The 22,768-nt window shown below is 54.4% G+C and overlaps 1 protein-coding gene across 4 annotated transcripts in view; it reads left to right on the top strand.

The window, feature by feature from the left end:
• Window positions 1-22,768, top strand: part of ZBTB16 (zinc finger and BTB domain containing 16) — a 55,306-nt gene that overhangs the window by 5,712 nt on the left and 26,826 nt on the right. For all 4 annotated transcript variants that reach the window (XM_063178271.1, XM_063178272.1, XM_063178270.1 and 1 more), the window contains exon 3: window positions 21,737-21,834. In XM_063178271.1, the coding sequence (XP_063034341.1) occupies window positions 21,737-21,834 (98 nt within the window). The remainder of the gene's footprint in view (window positions 1-21,736; window positions 21,835-22,768) is intronic.

Here is a 22,768-nt window from a genome sequence, read left to right as displayed (position 1 = left end):
GCCCTCATGTCATGTGGGGAGCCTGTACCTTGGGGAAGGCTTCCATTCCAGCTGCCAGGTCTGTTCTGCATTGTGAGGTTCCATGGCTGAGCTGTCAGCTAAAGATGTGTGTGCTCCAATGGGGGGTTTAAGGGCAAGGGTGAGGAGGCTTGCTATACCCCAGTGGCTGCTGGCCAGCCACTGTACCTCAAACTCCAGATTTGTGCCCTCTTTTCCCATTGAAGGACAGAAAAGCAGTGGAACTGCCTGTCTGCTACCAGCAGCACCAGTGTTCAGGGCAGGGATCAATGCTCCCACAGTCGGAAATGCTCCTGCTTGGGAAAACTGCAGCTTCCCATGGGGATCCAGCCTTTGGCTCTTCCTCTGGCAGCCTCACCTCCCCTCTCTCCACCTGGATTAGCTGAGCGTTGTACTGCTAATGCCATTAGGCACATTGGCACTGCTCGGCATGTCACAGTGAGAAACAGATGCAGTGTACCATTAAAGCAATAAACGTGATAAATCGGATCCCAAGTGCTTTGTGAGATGTTATTAGTGTTAATTTCAGTAGCCGAATACAGTAGTTGTTTTTTATTTCATTTTAAGCATTTGTCAATTTATGTTCCACTGCAATTTAACTTTCAAAAAAAGGAGGAAAAATGGAAAGCAAGCGGGGGAGGGAAGGAAAAGCCAGGGCAGCAGCCCCCCAAACTCTGCCCATGATTACTTCCAGAGTTGGAGGATGACCTGGCAGCTCTTGTTTCTCGCTGATGGGCCTTATTAGCGGCACCTGGCATCATAAGGGGCTAATGGAAACCAGCGTTGCCGGGGCCGGGCCGCGGCGCAGGGCAGCCGGGCGAGGAAGCTCTGATTAGCTTTATGGGCAGGGGGACGTGCCCCGCTCAGGAAATGAATGTTGCAGCTAAGGTCCACGGCGCTGACCCCGAGCGTGTAACCTGTGAGCGCCGGCCGAGACCCCGCGCAGGATGCTTGGGATTTCGGGGGCTCTCTGGTTCTTGTCATGGGCAGAGCGGGAATACAACGTGGTATGTTGCAGCCTTGAACTTTTGATTTATTCAGTGGGTGACTTAACCATTTCCATACTCAGCTCCGAGTGTGGAGGGAGAAAAGCTCCCTTTGGCTTCCGCATAATTCCATCCATTATTCTGCATCAGTTTAGTAATGCATGCACTGCATTTGAAAGGGAAGCTCTGAGGTTCCCATCAGAAAACACCTATTTCTGTGTGGTTTTTGTTTGTTTGGTTCCCCCTGCCCCGTGAAACTCTGGTTTCTCCTGGCCATGATGCCTGGTGCTTCTGACACCTTGCAGAGGGACATGCAGGGGTGTGATGGGGTCATTGCCTGCTCTCTGCCTGGTGTGCAGCCCCTTCCCCAGCGCCCCTCAGTTCCCAGGGACCAGGACCCCACTGGCTGCAGGGCTGGGACCCCAGTGATTGAACCTGCCACACTGGGGACACTTGGGGGGCTTTTCCCCAGAGCTGGCTGTTGCTGCACAGCTCGATGAGATTTGCAGAGCATCCTCGTACAGTTGTTGGTTACAGTGCCTTTGCAGCATTGTACAGAGGGCCCCTCAGAGAGCCTGTGCTGGCTCGGGGGTGACTCTGCCCACCCTTTCTTCCTTTCCCTGTGGACCATAGGAGTGGTGCGGAGCAGCCTGGGCTGTTGGTGACGGAGCATTCCTGCAGCCTTCCCTGCTTCTGTGGGATGTTGGCTCTTTAGTTACACCAGTCTGTAAATCTGTTTTCCTTGGATAGAGTAAAATGATCTGCATTTTCCTTTTTGCCTGCAATTAGCAAGATTTTTCTTTTATTCCCCCCTTGCCCCCCTTGACAGCTTCAAGAGAGGCTTTAAATGAGTAATTACTAAATATTTCCCAGCAGCCAAACACGGGGCCATGGCATCTCCTGTTGCAAAAGTGAAAAATATTTCTGTTTGCAGTTAATTTTAGTGGCAGGCAGATCATGTTAACTGGGTGTAATTGCTTCCAGATATGGCAGAGGGTTTTGTGTGTTGGGATGAAGGGTCTGGTAAGTGCTCACTTCCTGTGTAAATTAGCCTATTCCATTCATTCCTCCTCACCCGGCAGTCCTGGCTTGTGTCACTCTGCCGGTGAGGGGTTCTTCTCCCCGGCCTGGCTCAGCACTTTATGGTGGGATCAGTCCTTTGCAGGGCATCGCTCCCTCCTTTGCTGCAAGGGCTCTGCAGCCAGCGACCCGCACAGAGCTTGGTGTGCACCCTGGCCCTGGCAGAGTTTGGTGGTGTGACAGGTACCAGCTGAAACAGGGAGGGTGGCACAAAGGGAATTTCAGACAGGATATAATATGAGCAACAGGGAAAGGTTCTTGCATCGTTTGGAATAAATGCAGACATGGCATGGGAGTCTGCCTGTGGCCAGACACCTTTGTCACATCGGCCGATGAGTTTCCAGTGCAGTCGTGACATCTACTTTTGTTCCCAGTTGCTCAGAGCTGCTGGGGGGTGTTCAGGAGCATCACCTCTGTGTCTGTTCTGGACAATCTCTATCCGGGCTGAGGCGTGCCTGAAGCCCTTGGTTTCGGCGTGGAACGCGCTGGTTCGCGGTGGCAGCGCTCTGGGTAACTTCTGTGCGGACAGCAGAGCAGCAGGTACCTTTGGAAGAGCACCAGTGCTGTTGGACCACGTCACTCGCAAGAGGTCGATTCCTGTTTTTGGCAAGAGGTCACTGTGCATCTGAAGGAGGGAGCGTTGCCCTAGAATCGGGGTTGCGGGAGCGAGCCTTTGTGGCCCAGGCTTGCGTGCTGGCCAGGGGCCAGGGCCGCCCGGATCATTTTCGCTGTAGTGTTCTTAACTGATTTTAAGTAGATTATGGTTGGATACGCGCCCTGCTGTGCTGGTTCAGGTTTCCATCGGCCTTGGTTGTCTCATTGCTGTTTTATTGGCACGTTGTTTAGCAAACAAGCGGGCGATGCGCGATTGAGGAAAAGCCTCTCCACGTAGGCACATAGCGCAGAGCCCGGCTAGAGCCGGCCGGCCGCCATAAATCAGCGTTAAACGCCGTGCTTTGTTCGGGTGTCAGCGCAGAGATGGGCTCTTATCGGCGTGTATCAGCCGCGCTGATAACCCCGCGCTCGCTCAGCGGAGCGCTGCGTGCCCGCACCGCTGCTGGGCTGCGCAGCACCACGGTGCGCCCTGCTGCAGAGCATGCACCTCCACCCTGCTGCAGCTTGGGCCACAGCAAGGGCCTTGCTGTCACCTTGGTCACCTATGGAGAAGGGAAACAGCATAAAAACAAAGAGAAACTCAAGAAACCGCCGGCCCCAAGCACCAGGCCTTGTCCATCGCCAGACTTGGGGACGTGTTTCATGGTGGGTTTGGCAGTGCCGGGGAATGGTTGGTTTCGGTGCTGTCAGACATCTTTCCCAACCTCTGTGATTCTCGAACACCGGCCCTGCCAGAGTTCAAGGAGCAGTTGGACAATGCTCTCAGGCACATGGTGGGATTTTGGGAATGTCCTGTGCTGTGCCAGTAGTTGGATGTTGATGATCCTTTTGAGCTCAGGCTATTCTGTGATTCTATGATTTCCACACCAGGTACTGCACCGTTACAACCCACATGTGGTTTTCCACTCCATCATAACTACTGAATGTGCTTTTATGCTCTTGCCACTGAGTCTGGGGATGGTGCTGGACTCCACATGCTTTGCCCTTGGTCACCTTGCCTCATTCTCATCTCTATGGAGTATTTATAGTAAATCATATTAGAAAGGAGTGCTAAGGAGGAAGCATGATTCATCGTGCTTGAAACCACCACTGACATAAATAAAGGCAAAGCACTTACTACGTGTTTTTTATTATGGTATTTAGGGACAGGTTGTACTAATTTTGGCGTGCACAGAGTAAACCCAGGAAGGCTATGACTCCAAGAAATCCAGTTTCACCACAGCACAGGCAGTGTTTTCAAAAAACTCAACCGAAACCCAGGCGGCCTTCTTGAAAGTGCACATGCATGGCAGCACAAGGGTTTTGGGGCAGCACAAGGGTTTTGGGGCAGCTCGTTGCCTTCCAGATTTCACTGGAAGTGTCTTTGGCTGTTCTGCTGGTTTCTCAGGGCTTTGCTGTCCTGAAGGAACAGAGATGTCTGTGAACTCAGGCATCACCTTTACCTGTGAGGGTGATAAGGCTCTGGCTCAGCTTCCCAGAGAAGCTGTGGCTGCCTCATCCCTGGAAGTGTCCGAGGCCAGGCTGGACAGGGGTTGGAGCAACCTGGGATAGTGGAAGGTGTCCGTGCCCATGGCAGAGGGTTGAAATGGGATGAGCTTTAAGGTCCCCCCCAATCTAAGCCGTTCTCTTGCCACAGGTCTGGAATAGGATGTGCAAATAGTAGCAGAAAAGGCTCCCTGTTGGGGGGAGGCGCAGAGAGGATGTGCAGGGGGTGCTCGGTGCAGAGACACCCTGCCAGGCTCTCGGGCTGTGTGAGTCGGGCTGCCAGCCGCGGCACAGGCAGCGTGGTGACGGATCTTATCGGGGCCGGGCACGGCTGCGGTCACGGCCGGCTGCACGGTGCACGCGAGCGGCCCGTGCGTGGGAGAGATAAGGGCGAGCATGTGTGCCCGCCTGGCGCTGCACCCACAGCATCGCACGGCACCGAGCCCCTGGCAGAGCCTGCCTGGCCCTGCACCCACAGCATCGCACGGCACCGAGCCCCTGGCAGAGCCTGCCTGGCCCTGCACCCACAGCATCGCACGGCACCGAGCCCCTGGCAGAGCCTGCCTGGCCCTGCACCCACAGCACCGAGCCCCTGGCAGTGCCTCACTGGCCCTGCACCCACAGCATCGCACGGCACCGAGCCCCTGGCAGCACCCGCTGCTCAGCCCCGCTGCAGTGCCGCCGGCCCCACACACCAGGGAGGGTCCCGGGTGGTCGGGGCACGGCACAGAGCCGCCACCCCTCGCACTTGGGCCCCTTTCTGCGAAACGGCCCCGTGCTCAGAACCGAAAACCTCGGCATCTCCCGCCCACCTCCCCCGCTACGGGGTGCTCTGCTGTTTGTACCAGGAACGAGGTGATTTCCTCTTCTCTTTCTTCCTTCCCCCTGTTCGTAGAAAAGATGCCAAGTGCCGAGCGCAGGGCAGGGCACTCCTGCGAGTAAGAGCAGTGACCAGAGGCGCTTGTCACACGTGAAGCCTCTTTGGGCAGCTCTGCCCACACTGCCCCTACCTTCTCTTACACGAGTTGTGTTGGTGGGAACCAGAATGTGCAATGAAACTGGCAGAAAACCTGCTTCCCTGTAGCAGGAATCATCCTAGGAGCATTTTAACTTGGGTGAAAACCTTCCCAGTGGAAGAAAAGTGAAAAGTAATTGATTTTGCTTTCCAGTTTCCTGTCTGCTCCTTGGGTGAGGGATGGGGAAATGCTATCCTGACTTTGACATGCCTCCCCTAGCCTTTGAGTTCATCGTCACTGAAGGGCAGCATTTGGTTGGGTTTTTTTGGGGGAATTTGGGATTTGCATTTCTGGGGCCGTGGGGAAGATTGCATGTAGGGCAGGGCTGTAGGAAATGGGTGTTGTGGTGGGAACTGGGCCACTGGCAGCTCCCAGCCTGCAGGGCGCTGAGTCAGCAGTACCTGAGAGTGGGGCAGCACCCGGGCTGCCAGGGGATGCCCCCAGACCCGCCTGTGGGATTCCCCCAGCCCAACCCTGCCCAGGGTCTGGGGAGGGACACTGGCATCTCAGGATGCTGAGGCAAGTGCCTCTATTGATTTCTGGCTTCTCTGACCCTTTAGCTGGAGGCAGCTCTTCCCTCAGCATTGAACCAAATGTAACTTAGAGTAGTGCAGAAATGTTTATCATCCTTCCCTTGCAGCAGTGAGCACTGTCAATGCATTATTTAGCAGGGTGGGCTCTGTGGTAGGCTGCCCTGGAGCAGGGGCCATGACCAGGCAGCACATGGGTGCTGGGGCCTCTCGTGGGTTGTGTGTTTAGGGTGCAGGCATCGCTGGGAGGAGAGCTTACACTGGACCTTGCACTGGCAGAGAGACCAGTCCAGCTCTGCCTGGCCAGAAGATGGGAAGGGAATGGCAGAAGAGGGGACTGTGGTGCTGGGGGGCTGAGTGAGGGGTCACAGAGATGGGCATCTCCTGAGGATGACACTCAGGATGCTTCTCACTTCTCCCATGGTGCCATTGCCGCACGGTGGGGCACCAAAGGCTGGGCCAGTGGCACCGCTGGCAGCTGTGCCACATCCTCCTCTGGCTGGAGGTGGAGAACAGCTCACTCCCTCCTTAGCACCTTTGTTGCCAAGTGAACGAAGCGGCCGTGCACGGCGAGCTGCCTGCCAGCAATCCGTGTGTGTGTGTCGGGGAAGGGCCCTTCCATCGGCACCGGCACCGTCACCGCATGCGGCGCTGCGGCACGCAGCCACAGAGAGTGAGGTGCCAGAGCTGTGCTGCTCGTGGTCCTCCTGCTCTGGGGACTGTGTGCTCCGGGGACTCAGGGACCACGCACTCCAGGGACCCTCTGCTCTGGGGACCCTGTGCTCTGGGGACCCAGGGACCCAGGCACTGTGTGTTCTGGTGACCGTGTGCCCTGGTGACCCTGCGCTCCAGGGACTGTGTGCTCTGGTGCCCATGTGCTTCAGGGACCCAGGGACTGTGGCTCTGCTGCTCCCTGTGCCCCGGGCAGCCCAGCTCTGCCCCAGCAAAGTGCTGATTTACCGTGTGCCCGTGCCGGTCATCCTCCAGGTGCCACCGCTGTCACCTGTTGCACCAAGGGCTGCTGCTGAGGCAGCCCTTCTGCTCCGGTCTGCGGCGAGTGTATTTTCAATTACCTCTGGTCACCTCTCACACGGCGTCTGCCCTGGCTGTCTGGGTCAGACATGAGTTAGCTGCAAGTGTCACCGTGTTAAAGGGAATAACCGTGTCGCCTTGGAAGGGATGGTAACGATGGATGTTAATGCCTGTGGAACGACAGCCTGTGGCAGCACTCATTAAACAAGATTCCGTTTGGATTGCCAGATCCCTTTGATTCTTCCTGCATTATCTTCTGCCTCATCCTGGCTCTGCATCCCGGCATTGGGGTTTTATTATTTTATAGGAGCTGTAATGTTCAGGCTGTGCCATGTGGCAGTGGTCAGTGTGCTCTCCCCACCATCCTCCTCCTCCTCCTCAGGGTGCTCTTCAGCAGTGAACAGAGAACTACTTGGTTGCTGGAGCATGTGGGGGCTTCTGCCTCCAGATGTGTTTTGCAGCCAGAATATCCCATGTTTAGGGGTGTTTGTTGGAAAATCCATAATATTTGTATTAGCAAGTAATGGTTTTGTCATTTTCAGTGTCTGTTGCTGGTTACGTTTCCCTGTGTGTATAAACTTTGCCTTTTCCTTAGTAAATAATGCCAGGGAAATGAGGGTGAAAAGCATTATGACTGTGTGGGCACAGAGATGGGGCTGTCCCTGCCCTGCTGCCTGTCCCAGCCCAGCTGTGGAGTGGCCAGGCATTCCCAAAAGGACGTGCAGAGCAACCTGGATGCAGCCCCAGCTGCTGACACTTCCAGCACAGCCCTGAGCTGCCCACGGGGAGGGCCAGCTGGGGAGCAGGAATGGTGCTGAGCATCATTTTCACCTGACATATTATTGCTCTTGCCAGAGCAGATTTGAAATCTATTTAACTTTTCAGTGCCCTGTACCCCCTTAAACGTTTCCCCTTTAAACGTTTCCAGTATGTTCTCGCTGATGGGTTACCTTTTCTTTCCCCTTGGGCTATAATTAGTGTCCTTTACACAAAATTGCCTTAGAATTGGATTTGAAGAAGATAAGAATCAAATTACCAGTATTTATCTTGAAAATTCCAAAAGTTCTACTGAGAGGTACTGTACAAGAAGGATTTTTAAAATATTGTGCCCTGAAAACACCAACCTCCCGTGGATCCCAGGATTCTCCTGAGGGTCACATCTGCAAAATACCTTGGGATGCAGAAGAGGGCAAGGAAGGAGACAGGATGGTTCTGTCCCCACCAAAGCCCTGCTGATGGGCTGGGTTAGCTGCAAAACACCTCCCCAGGCAGGTGGAGGTGCTGAGTCAGGGCAAGGATCTCCCCTCCCAGTGGGTGACTGGATGCAGGGTGGGAGCATTGTCTCAGGCTGGGCTTTGGTTTTGGCTGTCACACCTGGTCCTGTCTAGGCTGGAGAGGAGAAGCCTTTGAAATGCCACCCCTCTCCCGTTTTTCCAGGCTCCCACCTGGGGTCCCTCCCCACTCTGACAGGCAGCTCTCCGATGGTGAGGCAAGCTGAGCACCAGAAAGGGATGAAGGTAATTTTGGTGGGCTGTTTTGACAGAAATTAAGCATCTGAATTTAAATGAAGGAGATGGAGAGCCCAGGCAGCTAAGACTATATTTTCATAGTATAAGCAGTTGCAGAAGAAGATTAATGGCATCTGTGTAAACACTCCATCGCAGCAGCAAGGGGCTGGGTTTTTTTTTAATGGTTAGAAAATACTAAGGATGGCTGGAGGCAGGAGACGCCGTGCTTCCCTTCTGCTCACACCTTCCACCTCCCGGTCCATCCCACAGTAAATATTCCAGCCAGCCTCAGCCCCGCTCTCCCTTCTCGCAGTAAATTACATATTAAAGTAGCCTGGTAACTGAGCACCGGTTGCTGCGCGATAAGCTCGGGGAAATCGATATGTTTGCCATGTGCCTGCTTGTTTATGACACCTGCCTGCCGAGCAGTTGAGCAATGCTCCACGGGCCCGGGCTGCGCTCACGGGAGGGGCTGCAGCAGCACCAAAGCATTTTTTTGCTTCTCAAGTGAGAGATATTGCCCAGAGCTGCCTGGCAGCATCCTCAGGGGGTAAAATAACAGCAGTGATGATCTTTGGTGATGCAGAGCACGGGGAGGCAGTAGGATCAGAGTGGGGGTCACAGCTTCATCCATTTTTGGGGCTTCTCCCAGCCCCTGCAAAGGTTTCTGCTCTGGTTCCATGTGCCACCTGCATGGGTAGGTGTGGGAGCAGAGCCCAGGCGTTTACACGCTCATTTTGTGCACCCGGCGCAGGGAGGCAGCTGCCCACACACAGAGCCTTGCGGGTGGGGTTGGCATCTCCCGAGCTCTGTGCCACGAGGCAGGGGCTGTGCATTCCCCAGAGTGACACACGGGACGCGTTGGCCGCATCCCAGTGCTCGGGATGTGCCCCAACCCCTCGGTGTGCCAGCAGCCAGCCCAGCTCCGCTCACGGACAGGGATAGCCCTGGCTGAGAAAACTCTTCCCCTTCTCAGCCCAAGAGTTTGGGTGCTTTGCCCGGGCAAGGGTGGGTGCCTGCTCACGTGCACCAGTGGGGCTTTGGGGTGGGAGCAGGCATTTTTTCTGAAATCCCAACTCAGCAAGCTGCAGTAATTGACCTTTTGACCCAGATATGAAGTTGGAAGGTAAAAGATACAGCTTGCAAGTTTTTTATAAAACTGTTGACCTCTCACAAGATTAACTCAGAGATAATAGTAATTATCAACAGTTTATGGTGGATCCAGTCGATGGTGAACATTACCTCCTGCCTAAAACTGAAGGTCGGTGTTTTACTGCAGCAGAGATAACTGCCACGGGTGTTCACACTGCCATCAGCCAGTAAAAATCCCTGTACAGAGGGAACCCCTGAGTGGAGCCTGTGGGTAAACTGACCCATGGGATGGGTCAGTGCAGTGCCCAGGCAGGGGCTTGGGGATGCTGAATGCCTCAGGACAGAGCACACAGCCTCCCTGGCACTGTGCTGGCACACAGGACAGCGGCTCCCGTGGCACACTTGGATCAGCAGAGTGGGCAAGGAGAGGCAGCACCCTGCTCCAGAGAGACACGTCCTCTTCCCTAGCTTTTGATTGTGTGCTTTCACTTTTTATGTACAGGAGATTGTCCATTTAATTAACTCGAGAATGCAATTTCAAAACCACTAATGCTTTACACATGACAGCTTTTAAAACACAAGTAGTGTTCCAGTCCTGCGCCACACTCCCTCTGCCTCTTCTGGGTTGTTTTGGAGACAGACATTGCCTCCCAGCAGACCCTGATTCTTAAACAGGATTTGAACTGATTTGGGGTGTTTGATCCTGGCTTTGCCTTGTCGGTGTTCCTGGGCTGGCAGGAGCCTCCATAAGCAACAGCAGCTCTTCCCTCCATGTCCTTGTCTTTCCCTGGGTGTCACCTGTTAATCTCCAGCCATGAACTGTGAGCTGGAGCATCTTTTCTCTGGCACTGGTAAGCAGGCTTCATTTATGTTCCTTAAGCCGTGGTTTATCTTTTTTACCTTTTTTTGGTAGAGCTGGTTTCTAATGGATGTGCTTCTGTGCACGCCCTCCCTTTTGACCCCTCACCTGAAACACCCTTCAGCTTTTCCAGGTTCTTTAGTTTTTACCAGGCATATTTAAATGGATGAGGTGTGGGGATGCTGCAGATGCTGCAGAGGCTGGCCAAGTGGATGCAGCATGGTCAGTGCAGACAGCCTATCCAAAATCTGCCCACCCTTGCTGGTGTGAGACCCCAGGGTGCTCTCTCTCTCTGCAGCCCCCACCCAGCACATGGATGGGCCCCAGAGCCAACCCTCTCACTGCTCCATCAAGGGGAGCTGCAGGTGGCTCTGAGGAAACCCCTGGTTTTCCCTCCCTCATGCCTTCCCCCAGCCTGGCACAGGGAAATCCAGTGGGAACCTGCAGGCAAGGCACTGCATTTGTTGTTAAAAACTTGCATGCACCATCCCCCCCCCCCTTTTTTTCCTGCCTTTTTTTTGTAGCTTAGAAACCTCTCTTTGTGGCAGAAGGCTGGGAGGGTTTGAATGCCACATCCCGGCGTAGGAGGCTGACTGGGACCATACGGCTTTATCATTCATTAATTCCTGTGCTCATTCATCCCCCTATTTAAAGTTCTCTGTAAAGACGGGAGCTACAGATGGTCTTTTGGTACCCGCTTTAGCCGTCAGCCCTCAGCCCTGACAAAGGGGTACAGAGGGAGCAGCAGAGTGTACAAAATATTTCCAACCATTAGAAATCGAGGTCTCATTCACTGGCAGCTCCTGTTTTGAAAGGGAATTTATGCAAGAGCATCGTAACCCCTGAGCCAGAGCATGGCCAGGAGTGGGGCTGCTCTGAGGGGCATCATCAGCTGCTTTTGCCTGTGGTCATTTGGTGCCAGGTCACTGTTTCCATCTTTATTTAGGAATGTATTACTGTTACGACACCAACATCACGCTCTGGGTGCGGGAGGCAATGGCCAGAGTGTGCCTGGCAGGGATGCTGTGCCTCAGGGATGCCAGGGCAGCTCGTGCTGCCTGGTGGTGTGTCCTTGCTGTTTGCTGGCACAGCGGCCACCACGTTCCCAGCACATGGAGGGTTTATGTGTGGTGACAATGGTGTGCTGGGCTGGGGATGCACTGGGGCTGCAGTGCTGGCAGTAGTGACACCCGTGACACCTCTGCCTGCCCACGCCCCAGTCGCCACCCGTGTTTCAAGTCCCACAGGGGATGCTCAGGGCTCCCACTGTCCCCGTGGTTTTGCCCCCAGGAAAGGTTTGCAGGAGGGCATAGGGCTGTGGGGATGCTGGCACACAAGGGGGTGGGAGTTGCACCCCTTGACAGAGGAGGAATTGCCAATATCATAGATATTGTGGAGCTGCTGGGGCACACAGGGGACTGGCTGGCTGCTGCCAAGGGGCCTCCAGACCTGATCCTGGGCACAGCATTCACTGGCATGAGCCATCCTTTCTTCAGAAAAGTTGGGACCAAAAGTTTTCTCATGGAAAAACCAAATTCTGCGATCTCGTTTTTGCACATGCTGTGCTTAAATATTAACACCAATTGAGCAAATTGCCTTTTAACTGCCTTTATTTGCTTTCATTAACGGTATAATTTAAAAGCTCCCGAATTTGCATGGAACCTGTTGTGCATGTTGGGGAGGGGGTGAGGCTGCTCATAAATGAATTAATGGTGAGCAAGGCTCCTCGGGGAGGTCCCAGGGTGCCAGGATGGCTCAGCAACGCCCGGCCTCGGGACGCCGCGTACTTTTGGCCGGGGCCACGGGGAGTGGAGCGTGCTGTCAGTGCTGGCGTCCCGCTCGCAGCTTGGCTCGCCGGGAAGGTATTTATTTATTTTTCATCAAAACATGTTGTACACTGAGCAAAACTAATTATGGAGAGCTGAGGCAGCGTCTTCCTGTCGGTGTGCTGGCGCTGGACCCGGTGCAGGAGGGTGAAACTGCAGGGAAGGCTGCCCGTGCCGTGCCCCTGCTGCTGGCCCCGGTGCAGGGCCCTGCAGAGCCAGCAGCATCTGCCCACGCAGCTCTGCCGTGGGGTGACAGCTCCAGCTCGTCCCTGGGCACACATGTTGGCGTGGCTTTGGGAGCAGAGCCGGCCCGGACACGGTGGGTGCAGCACAGCAGCCCCGCGTGCTGCACCGTGCAGGGCTGACAGCTCTGCTCCGGCTGTGCGAGCAACTTTGACGCTTCCCATTTCCACAGTCTCTCCCAAAAATACGTGTTCTCAAGGGGGATTGTGCAGTTGGATGGGCAGCAGTGGCCCCAGTCCCTGAGCTGCCGAGGTGCTTCCCTTGCTGCCACCTCCTCTTCCTTGGGGCTCCCCAAAACCCGGTGCAGTGCAGATTTGTTAATTTGCTGCCTTGACAAGGTGCATAATGTTCACTTCCCAACTTGTAATTGGAAATAATTAGTTCTTTGTCCTCCCTGGGAACTCCTGAGGAGGCGGCACAGACCTGGGCAAAGGCATGGTGCTGGCAGAGGACGGGAGGAGCCCAGTCTGGGGCTGGAGAAGCATCTGGGGAATGCAAGTGGAGCCCGGCATTTCCAGCCTGTCCCAGGGCATCTCTCCTGCCGGAGAAGGACTGTGTAACAGCCCAGCGTTACAGTTTCATTAATCAAAGACACTTCCAGTGCCCCCGTACAGCAACACGGCTGCTGCGCCTGTCCCTCGCTGACAGCTCCCTAATTCATCTTCGCAGGGGAGGGGAGAGAAGATGCTGCTGCTCCCACTCGCACTGCCAGTGCTGAGGCCATCGCCCGTTCTCCCTCCCAGACTTCTGAAACCCAGCCAGCCCGGCATGAGGAATGCTTTGGGAGACTCTCTGGGAGCCCGTGAGCACAGGGCAGGCAGTGTGCTCAGAGCAAAGGCGAGACCCGTGGCTGGGCTCCTGCATGCTTGGGGCTCTCCCATCCCCTCTCCAAGGCAGGTGTCTCTGCCCATCCCCAAAATACAGGCATAAAACCCAGTGTGTGCCAGACAGTCACATCCCAGGAGCCCAAACCAGCCCTCCAGAAAGGCACGTGACAATGCACAGATCCAGGCGGTGGCCGGTTGGAATTGGGCATCCTTAATTCCAGCTACAAAAACACAATGTTTTGGAGTTGCTAATAATAAGAAAGTGTTTTCATCAAAGCTTTATTCGTCTGTGTGCTGACATCTGGAGAGCCAAGATAGATATTTTCCTTAAGACTGTATTTCCAAGCCATGAGCTCTTCCCTGGCTGTTAATTAATCCTTTGTAGTTTAGCGACTGATGAAATCATGACTCTATGAAATTTTAATCCTTGCGCTGTATAGGCACAGCCGACATTATCAGAGGACCCCAGGTGTGTGCTTGAAATTAGTTTGTTGAATCTCTTGCATATTTGATTACCTTATAAAACTCCTCAGGACCTAGGCTGCTCATGGGAGCAGCAGCAGCAGCGTTTCCCTGTGGTCTGTGCCCGTTCCCTGGGCAGTTCCCAGGCGGGTGAGCCGGGGCAGGAACCAGGGGGGCACCAGGGAGGGGGCAGCAGCATCGTCAGCATCTCCACAGGGAGGTGAGGGGTGGGAGGCACATGTCCCCCTCATGGAACAGAGCAGCCAAGCTGTGGATAGATTCCATCTGGCACCTGGGGGCTGTTCCTGCTCCCTCAAGAGGAGCTCAGTGCAGGGAAGCAGCTCCTGGCCCATCCCAGCTCATCCCTGAGGCAGCTCTGGGGTACTACCCTGTTCCTGATGCATGTCCAGCCTTAGCCCTGTGGTCAGGTCATCAAAGAGAGTGGAAATTAAAACAAAATTCCCTCTACCCTAAAATTCTCCCCCTCATTTAAATTTCTCTGTGCTCCAGCACCCCAATAGCATATCCACTTTCCCCTGTCTCTCTTCTTTTGGCTCTGTGGGGACTTTTGCCATTTCCTGGGGGCTTCAGGAGCTACAGGCTCCCCCTTCCCTGGGGAGCAGCAGGATGATGCTGCCTGGACCATCCCAGGACTGTTGTCTCTGGAAAGCATCAGATGCATGATGCTGAATCCTTTTCCTGTGTCACAGAATCCCAGAATGGTTTGGGTTGGCAGGGCCCTTAAAGCTCATCCAGCTCCAGCCCCCTCCCATGGACAGGGACATGTTCCACCAGCCCAGGCTGCTCAGAGCCAGGTGTCCCAAGCGTGCTGAAGGTCGGCAGGAAGGGGTGGCCGAGGCCAGCACTTTGCTGGTGCTCCAATGGCACACGTGCTGCTACGGAAACCAGATGATGAATATATTTTTAAACTTGGAATCTGTGAACCGCTTATTATTTCTGAATTAGGAATCAAAACATCTGCATAATCACGCCGCTGCTGCGGCAGATGTACTCAGCGAGAAGGTCACTTTGCTGTTTTGTGGAGATCTCGTGTGACTCAAGAGCAGCAGCTCCACTGATGCCTCTGACACCCGTGTCACAGATCTCATGTGACTCCAGAGCAGCAGCTCCCGTGCTCTGCTCTGACACCCGTGTCACAGATCTGGATGACTCCAGAGCAGCAGCTCCCGTGCTCTGCTCTGACACCCGTGTCACAGATCTGGATGATTCCAGAGCAGCAGCTCCCATGCTCTGCTCTGACACCCGTGTCACAGATCTGGATGATTCCAGAGCAGCAGCTCCCGTGCTCTGCTCTGACACCCGTGTCACAGATCTCAGATGATTCCAGAGCAGCAGCTCCCGTGCTCTGCTCTGACACCCGTGTCACAGATCTGGATGACTCCAGAGCAGCAGCTCCCGTGCTCTGCTCTGACACCCGTGTCACAGATCTGGATGATTCCAGAGCAGCAGCTCCGGTGCTCTGCTCTGACACCCGTGTCACAGATCTCAGATGATTCCAGAGCAGCAGCTCCCGTGCTCTCCTGTGACACCCGTGTCACAGATCTGGATGATTCCAGAGCAGCAGCTCCCGTGCTCTGCTCTGACACCCGTGTCAGGCTGGCTCAGCGCCGTGCCCAGCGCAGCCCGGGGCCGCGGCTGCCCAGCGCAGCTCCTCTCGCAGAGCTCAGCTCGTCACTGTCACCAGATGCCCCGAGAATGGGGACAATGGTTTTGGAGGGCCATCAGCGCCGGTTATTCCCAGCAGGGCCGCGTGCATCACCACGCGTTAACCCCTCGGTGACGGTGGGGGATCGTGGAACTGTTCACATCAGCCTCCATCATCCCGGGGTGCAGCAGAGATGCAGGGCTGATCCCGGGGCTGGCAGAAGCTGCTGACACCCGGTGCCATCCCTCAGTGCACTTTGAGTGAATTGTGCAGTGGCTGCATTCTGAATCCCCTTCTGAAAGCTGCAGATCTCAAACCTCTGGACCTGTGGCAGCATCTGTGCCCCCCTGTCCTGCTGTGATGGACAGGGGAAGCTTCCCACTGCGGCTGCATCCAAGAGATGCAGCTGATGGTTTCCCATCCGTGCTGTCCCACCTCTGGCAAACCCATGGGCCCTCTTGCCTGGGGGTCTGGGACACACAAAGGGAATGTTCACATGGATAAAGCTCTCTCCTGGGGAGTTCTATTCAGTAACAAATATTGAACACAGATCTGAAACCAGGGCCTTGGAATACATTTTGAAAAAAATCTGTATGCTGCCCTTTTTGCTGTGGGCAGTTTGTCTTGTCTTTTCCCAGCACGTGGAGCTGGCAGCATCGTTCCAGTGGGATGCTGGAGCAGCGGGTGGGAGATGCTGCTGCACGTGCTTGGCCCAGGCCAGCAGCAAATTTTGAGAGTCATTGCCCTTTGGCAGCATTTGCTCACATTTGTTGTGGACAGGCTCTAAAAAAGATTGGAATTGTATGTTGGGTGTTTGTGGCTGGTTCTTGTCAGGTAAGGCAGGACAGCAGGATCCTTTCCTTGGCTTTTTTCAAAGGGGAAGTGTTGGCATCATGTGGAATGATGTCACTCCACAGCATCTGGTTTGAACTCATAAATTAGCTCATGGTAGGTATAAATATTGTACAGGCAGGGAATTTCAGTGCTCTCTATTGATAGCTGTCCCCTCCCCCTGGTTGGTTGTTTGGGTTTTTTTATATTAAATCATTCAGAAATAGTAAAATCTTTATTTCCAGCTTCTGTAAGATTTATTTATTTGTTTGTTTATATTTAGCTGCAGTGGTGGTTTGAGGGCAGGTTTTTGGTTGGGTTTTTTTTCCTTCTTCTTAATTTATTAAAGTGAAAGGAAGGTCTCAGCTCCCTTCCCCCTTTCCTGTGCCCTTAATAGCTCTCCCTGCTATTTTAATCCTCTGGGCTGGGAGCTGAGGGCAGAGCGGTGACTGCAGGAGCCACCAGAACCAGGGCCCGATCCGGTATCATCACCGAGGGTTGTAAATAGCCACATCAGGGGCAAAATTGCCCTCTTGGCAGCTCAGGTGTGGTGCTGGTGTCAGAGGGTGGAGAATGTGGGGTTTGCTGCCACTTGGTGCCCGCTGACCTTGGCTTCCTGCTCTGTCCCCACTGGAAATGAGATGTGGCACCACTGCCTTAATCTTGATAAAATAGATCAGGGATGAATCAATTTCATGTCGATTTACCTGGGCAAGGGAAACACCAGGGGAAAGGGGGTGGCAGGGAGGATTTTGGGGGAATGCAAAGTGGCGCTGGTCCCGTTTTGGCTGCCCAGTGTTCAGTGCATCACGTCTGGCTGGTGGCTGCCCCTCGGGCAGGGCACCGCTGTGATGGCCCAGTGTAAATAAAATCAGAAGGCTCCCGTAAAACTCCCTTATTGCTGCAGCACAAAGTTAGAACCACTGGAGGTTTGTGCTCCCTGGCACTCGTGTGCAGCAATGAATATTTTATAGGAAAGGAAATACTTAGTGTCTGAATCTTTTTATAGCTCTGACACTCCCATGGGTGTGAGTTGCCCCTCGCACCCACACCCTTTGCCAGCCCTGATGGGGCTGAGCCCCTGCGGTGTCCCCCAGCCCCACAGCATCCTCTGGTCCCACTGCCCACAGCATCTGCCAGCCCCAAACCCCGCAGGAGCCCTGTCCCATGGCATGGCGTTCCTGGGAGATGCAGGGGAGCAAACCAGGGAAATGCACAGGATGGATGGGGGAGATCAGTGGGCTGAGGATCTTGATCTGATGCTTGGGCACTGGGAGACGCAGCAAAACCACTGTGGAAGTCCCAAGTGCGGATTTCTGTAGGGACAGGACTCCGAGCACCGCACTCTCTCGTGTTTCTGCCTGGCTTTAGACTTGTCAGGACTCTGCTGTTTCTCTTGTGTCATGCAGCCTCCCGATTCCCCCACTGCGTTTCGTGTCCAGAACATGGACCAGGCAGGATCCATGGGCAGGGATGTGCAAGCCCTGCAGCCGTGGGTCTCCCGTGCCAGGCTGTTCCAGCCCCACGCTGCTCCAGGCTTTGTCTCGGGGCTCGCTGCTCCAACAGGTCCCGAGTGAGCCTCAGCTGCGCCGGTGCCTTTCCTCGGCAGTGAGGGGCTCTTGCCTTCCCTCGGTAGCCGGCCACCCTGCCAAGCTGTGCCCTGGCCCGGAGATGACAAAGCGCCCTTTAGTTAATTGCAGAACGGATCGCCTGGAGTTAAAAGTTCTGATTTATATGACTATGGCTCTAACTGCTCAATAACATGGGCCCGTAATCTACTTTCATTTCAAACAGAAGGGTGATTTATGGGGCAGCATGCCGCTTTAGCTCAGAAATGAGGTGTTCAACATATGCTCTGTTGACATAAATTTGGAATTTATCGCTCCTGTCAAAACTGCCTGTTGGACAAAGGTGCGCATTAAGGCAATAAATGGCTTGGAGTAGTTTTCTGTCAAATTTCCTAACCATTGTATTCACTCTGTTTGAGGGGAAAAATACACACTTAAAAGTAATCAAACAGCCAAGAGCCATGTGTCTTTTTCAGCACAGAGGGAGGGGAGGGGAGGGGGTCTCCCCTGCTTCCCAAAAGGGGTGGTGGGGAGGGGCTGGGATTCAAGAGTTCCTCAAGTAAAGAGAGCAGAAGGCTGTTTTAGGCAGGGTTTTAGGCAGGCAGAGCAGAGATTCGCTTGTGGTGGCAGTGGGACACTCGCAGTGGTCTTTAGGTGCCAGGACTGCGCCCGTGCCCATGCCCAGTGTGCTCCTCCAAACTCCTGCACCCTGCCAGGCCCTGCCAAGCCCCTGCATCCCCGAGCGCTGGTCAGCGGCGTTTGCCACCGAGCCCGGCCTTTTCACACAGAGCACCCTGTGGGGAAAACTCATAATTTTTACACCACGCAGTCTCGCTGGAGTCGCCGTGCCTTTGAAGTGCTTTTTGTGGGGCATTTACAGGCCTTTTTAATTACCAGCAGCTTGCGAGGGGCCAGCCTCTCGCCCGGCTTTTGTTTGCCGGGCTGGGCGGGGAGGGGGGATCGCTGGGCTTGCATTCCGCCTGGAGAGCCCCTCGCCAAGGCCTGGGCTGGGGCTCCTGGGCAGGGCTGGAGCCAGGCCTGGGGCTCTGTGCCACGGGCATCCCTGTTGCCCTGGGCATCCTCATCGCCCTGGGCCACCCTCTGTGCCAGAGCATCCTCGAGTGATATCTCATCACCTGGAGGCTTCGGCTGACTTTGTTGCCATGCACTTCAAGTGGGACATTGTGTAGGAAAGAAAAAAAAGAGGAAAACCTTCTTTTTACAAAAAAGGCACTTTTCCCCCTTGCCTCTGCTCTCCATCCCATGGGCACCTTCTTGGCTGATGTGCTTGTAGGGACCTTGCAGGAGAAAGAAGCACAGCTGCAGCCTCATGTCAGAATAATAAAACATGGTTTATCTTTTGGCACGGAGTTTGGGCAGCGCTGGCATGTATTTTAACGCCCTTCACTCCCCCGCCCCCTCTTTCTGGAGGCACAACTTCAGAAGCACATATTGATCTTTCCCCTCAGATCTTAACAGCCCAAGCAGCCGTAATACCTTGCTTACATCTGCCAGGTTTTTGTGCAGTTTTGCAACATCTCCTTAATCCGGCGAGCAGAAATAGAACGTTTCAATCATATTTCGCTACCGGGAAATGGAGCAGATAAAGCTCTTTAAGACCCTGTTGAAAGGGACCGTGCAAGATGGCGAGTGATAAGAACGTCCTAGAAGCAGGCGCTGAGCGGAAAACTTTTGTTGCCACAGAAATTTGTTGATAGAGATATTGCAAGTAAATTACTCTTTGAGCGCCCCTGTGCCCCGTTGAAACAATGCAGAGAGGATGTGATTTGGGGATGTGGTAGTGCCCTGGGCAGCGGCAGGTGGATTTCCAGGGCACTGTGACACCAGTGGGGTTGGGGGTCTCCTCATTTCCTTATTTCCCCACTCTGTGCTGGGAAAATGGGAGAAGAGGTTGAGCCAGCCATAGGTTTGGGAGATGCAGAGGAAGGAAGCTTGTCCTTCTGTTTCTCTCTTTCTTGAGAACAACCCCAAACCTCCATGTTTTACTTGAACTAATTAACCAGTTAGACTGTAATTCAGGGAAAAGATGTTCTGGCCTCAGAAGGGGCAGTGTGGACCCACAGCATGACGTGGGTCTTCCTAACAAAGTGGTTTTAGCCCGGTGTTAAGTGCAGGAGCGAGCACAGCCCAAGCTAGGGAGTATGACAGGCATGTCCCAAATTAAAAATGCAAAATGAGAAGGTTGTCACTTATTGAGCTGCTCGTTGGCAGCGGAGCCCTGTCAGGAGGCTGGTGTTTTATTTATTTTTGCAAGGCGGATAAATCCTTTGGATTGTAAACCTTCTTGGCCTGAATTCGTGCATGACTCCTAATCCTCTGCTATGACACAGTGAATTCAGGACAAGCCTGATTAATAATTACATTATACAGCAAAGTTGAGAGTTGAAACAGCTCCTGCTCCTTCCCTTTCCCCCTCTGCTCTGCAGCATTCACTCACTGCTGGACATCAGGGGTGATGTCCAACTCTTCCCAAGCTGGTGTTCAGTATCCTGCAGGGTGGGATGTGGGGCTGGCAGCCAGGGAACAAGCCCCTGAGCCCCATGGGGCAGGGCTGGTTTGGGGCTCTGGCTCTCTGCAGCAGTGAGGGGTGATCCTGTTGGAGTCAGAGCAGCAGCTGCTTTGCTCCAATAAAACTTACACCTCAGGGGAAGTGCAGCAGGAGCTCGCAGGCACATGGTCCTCGCAAGCCTGCACAGCTGGGGCTGAGCCCTCCCGCGAGAGGGGCCACATCCAGCCCTGGACAGGACCACTCCTGTTTTGTCTTTGGCAGCAAGGCAATAGAAATACTCTCGTCCTGCTGCAGCGCGATGATAGATGGTGGCTGCGAGCAGAGGTCAGCACACAGCTATGGGCTGTGTTACTCCTCAGCACACACAAATACTTCTCTGTTTACAGCATCCGATGTTGAAACTTTGCACGTGCTGCTGCCCCGAGTCTTCCCTGCCACAGCCACAGGTCTGAGCAGCTCAGGGTGACCGAGAGCAGCAGCCCATGCGTTTGGGGCTCAGGGGCATTGATCAGCTGGCTATGCAGCACAGAGCCAGGTGGCTTTGCAGAGTCTGTCTGTCACCAGTGGAGGTGGGGAAATAAAGCACCAAGCCCCCATTCCACATGTTCTGGGCATTGTGTCCCTCCGTGCCCCCTTGGCAGCACAGGCTGTTGTGGGGGACCGAGCCTCAGGGTGCTCCCCGGTGGGTGGTGGGGGCTGAGCAACGGTTGGTCCCAAAGGGGAGGGGAAATGGGTCTGGGGGGGATGCCAGGGGCAGCAGCAGTGTCTTGGGAAGGAGACGGGATTGGGTTGGTATTTTCAGGCTTGGGCAGTGCTCCTTTAATGCTGCTTCCTCTAAAGATCATTCCACTTGGTCCAGAGCTTGGTCACCCAGAGGTGGAGCATCGATGTCTTCACAGCAATAATGCAGAGTCTGGCCACCGTGGCCGAGCCTGGCACCCGTTGCTGTGATCAGTGCCTGTGGGCAGTGCCCTGGGCAGAAAGGCCCCTCCAGGCAGGATGTGGGGATGCTGAGCCCCCCGTGGGGTGGGAGGCACACTCGGCGTTGTGCAACGCTGCCGGGGCGTAGCTCGCTGTGTACCTGGGGCTGCCAGGAAACGGTGAGTGGCATGTTTCCTGTTTGCGAGCTGGTGGCTCTGTTTGTTGCTTGTGATTTGTGTCATGCCGAATTTGGATGGAAATTGGGATTTGGTTGGAAATACACACAAACAACCTCTTAAAGTGGTTGGGGTTTTTTTTTGGAGTACAGTGCCTTTTTCAAAAGCACTCAGAGCATGGAGAAGGAGTTTGCCAACACAGATTTTGCCTTAACTCCAGATTTCAGATTTATCGAGTTTATTAAAAGGCTTCAACAATAGCAACAATGACAAACACTGGTGGGGAGAGGGTTGTCTCCTCAGTCCTGGGGAGCCACGTGGGATCCCCCCATCCGTGCCCTCCCTCTCAAGCCAGCTCTGACTCTGGGCAATGTGGGGGCTGCAGGAAGCATCAGGCAGTTTCTGGGTGTTGTTTTGGGTCACTCCCCCCCGTCCCAGGACTCACCCCTCTCTGTTCTCCCCTAGGAAGCTGCACAGTGGGATGAAGACGTACGGATGCGAGCTGTGCGGGAAGCGGTTCCTGGACAGCTTGCGGCTGCGAATGCACTTACTGGCTCACTCAGGTGGGTTGGGAGGGGCTGCTGGGCTGGGCACGGGGGTTGCTCTGTCTGTCCCCCCAGGATGCTGTGGCTGCCCAGCTCACACGTCGCCTCTACAGCAGACACGTGCAGCGCCGGCTGCACCCTTCCCCGGGCAGCACGTTGCAAACTTGTTCTCCAGTGCCCAGTAATTTGATTTATTTAAATTTTCTTTTTTGGAGTTTGTTTTCAGTTCCTTAATTGTGGAAATATTTTCCAGACTAAGCAGCTTGGAATAACAAACTCTACATGCCACGCAGCTACTCATGGTCAGCTCTGCTTGTAGCGTGAGCATTGTTTCCACCTCGGGCCCCCACCGCAGGTTCGTTAGCAAAACTGCAGAATTAGGCGTTCTCTGACTAATGAATCCAAGTAGCAGGTTCACAGGCTGCAGGGCCTTTAATTAAATAGATAGGGGAGGGCTGGAGCGCTGCACTGGAGGGAAGACTTGTGCTCTGCAAGTCCATGTCAGCTGATGTTCCCCTTGGGGTGCAGTCCTGGCAGAGCTGGGGGTCTGATGTGGGGACCTGGAGACAGCCAGGGGACCCCTGGACCCCAACACCATCAGGAGTCCTTGTCCTCCTGCTCCAAGGACAGATCTCTGGGGGGTAGCAGGTACTGTAGTCACAGATCTGCTTGCATGTAGCTTGGCACTGAAGCTGTATTCCATTTTAAATGCTGTTATACACTTTTATCTGTATATGATTTTATATTTTACCTGTTTTCATTTCTTTTCCCCACTTCCTCTTTTTCCTGGGGTAGGGGGGCACTTCGTCTGGCCAGTTGCTGCTTTCTGATGTTTGGTCAATAGTCCTGACCCCATTCCCATCCCATTGTTTTTTGGGCCAGGACCAGCTCCTCAGGGTGGCTGCAGACAGCAGCAGGTGCTGGGGTGGTCCCTGGGATGCTGTTGCCCCTG

Source organism: Melospiza melodia, chromosome 29, assembly GCF_035770615.1.
Source record: "Melospiza melodia melodia isolate bMelMel2 chromosome 29, bMelMel2.pri, whole genome shotgun sequence".
Classification (NCBI taxonomy): Eukaryota; Metazoa; Chordata; class Aves; order Passeriformes; family Passerellidae; genus Melospiza; species Melospiza melodia.
Note: the sequence above shows the minus strand (reverse complement) of the source record. Positions and strands in the feature narration are given on the sequence as shown.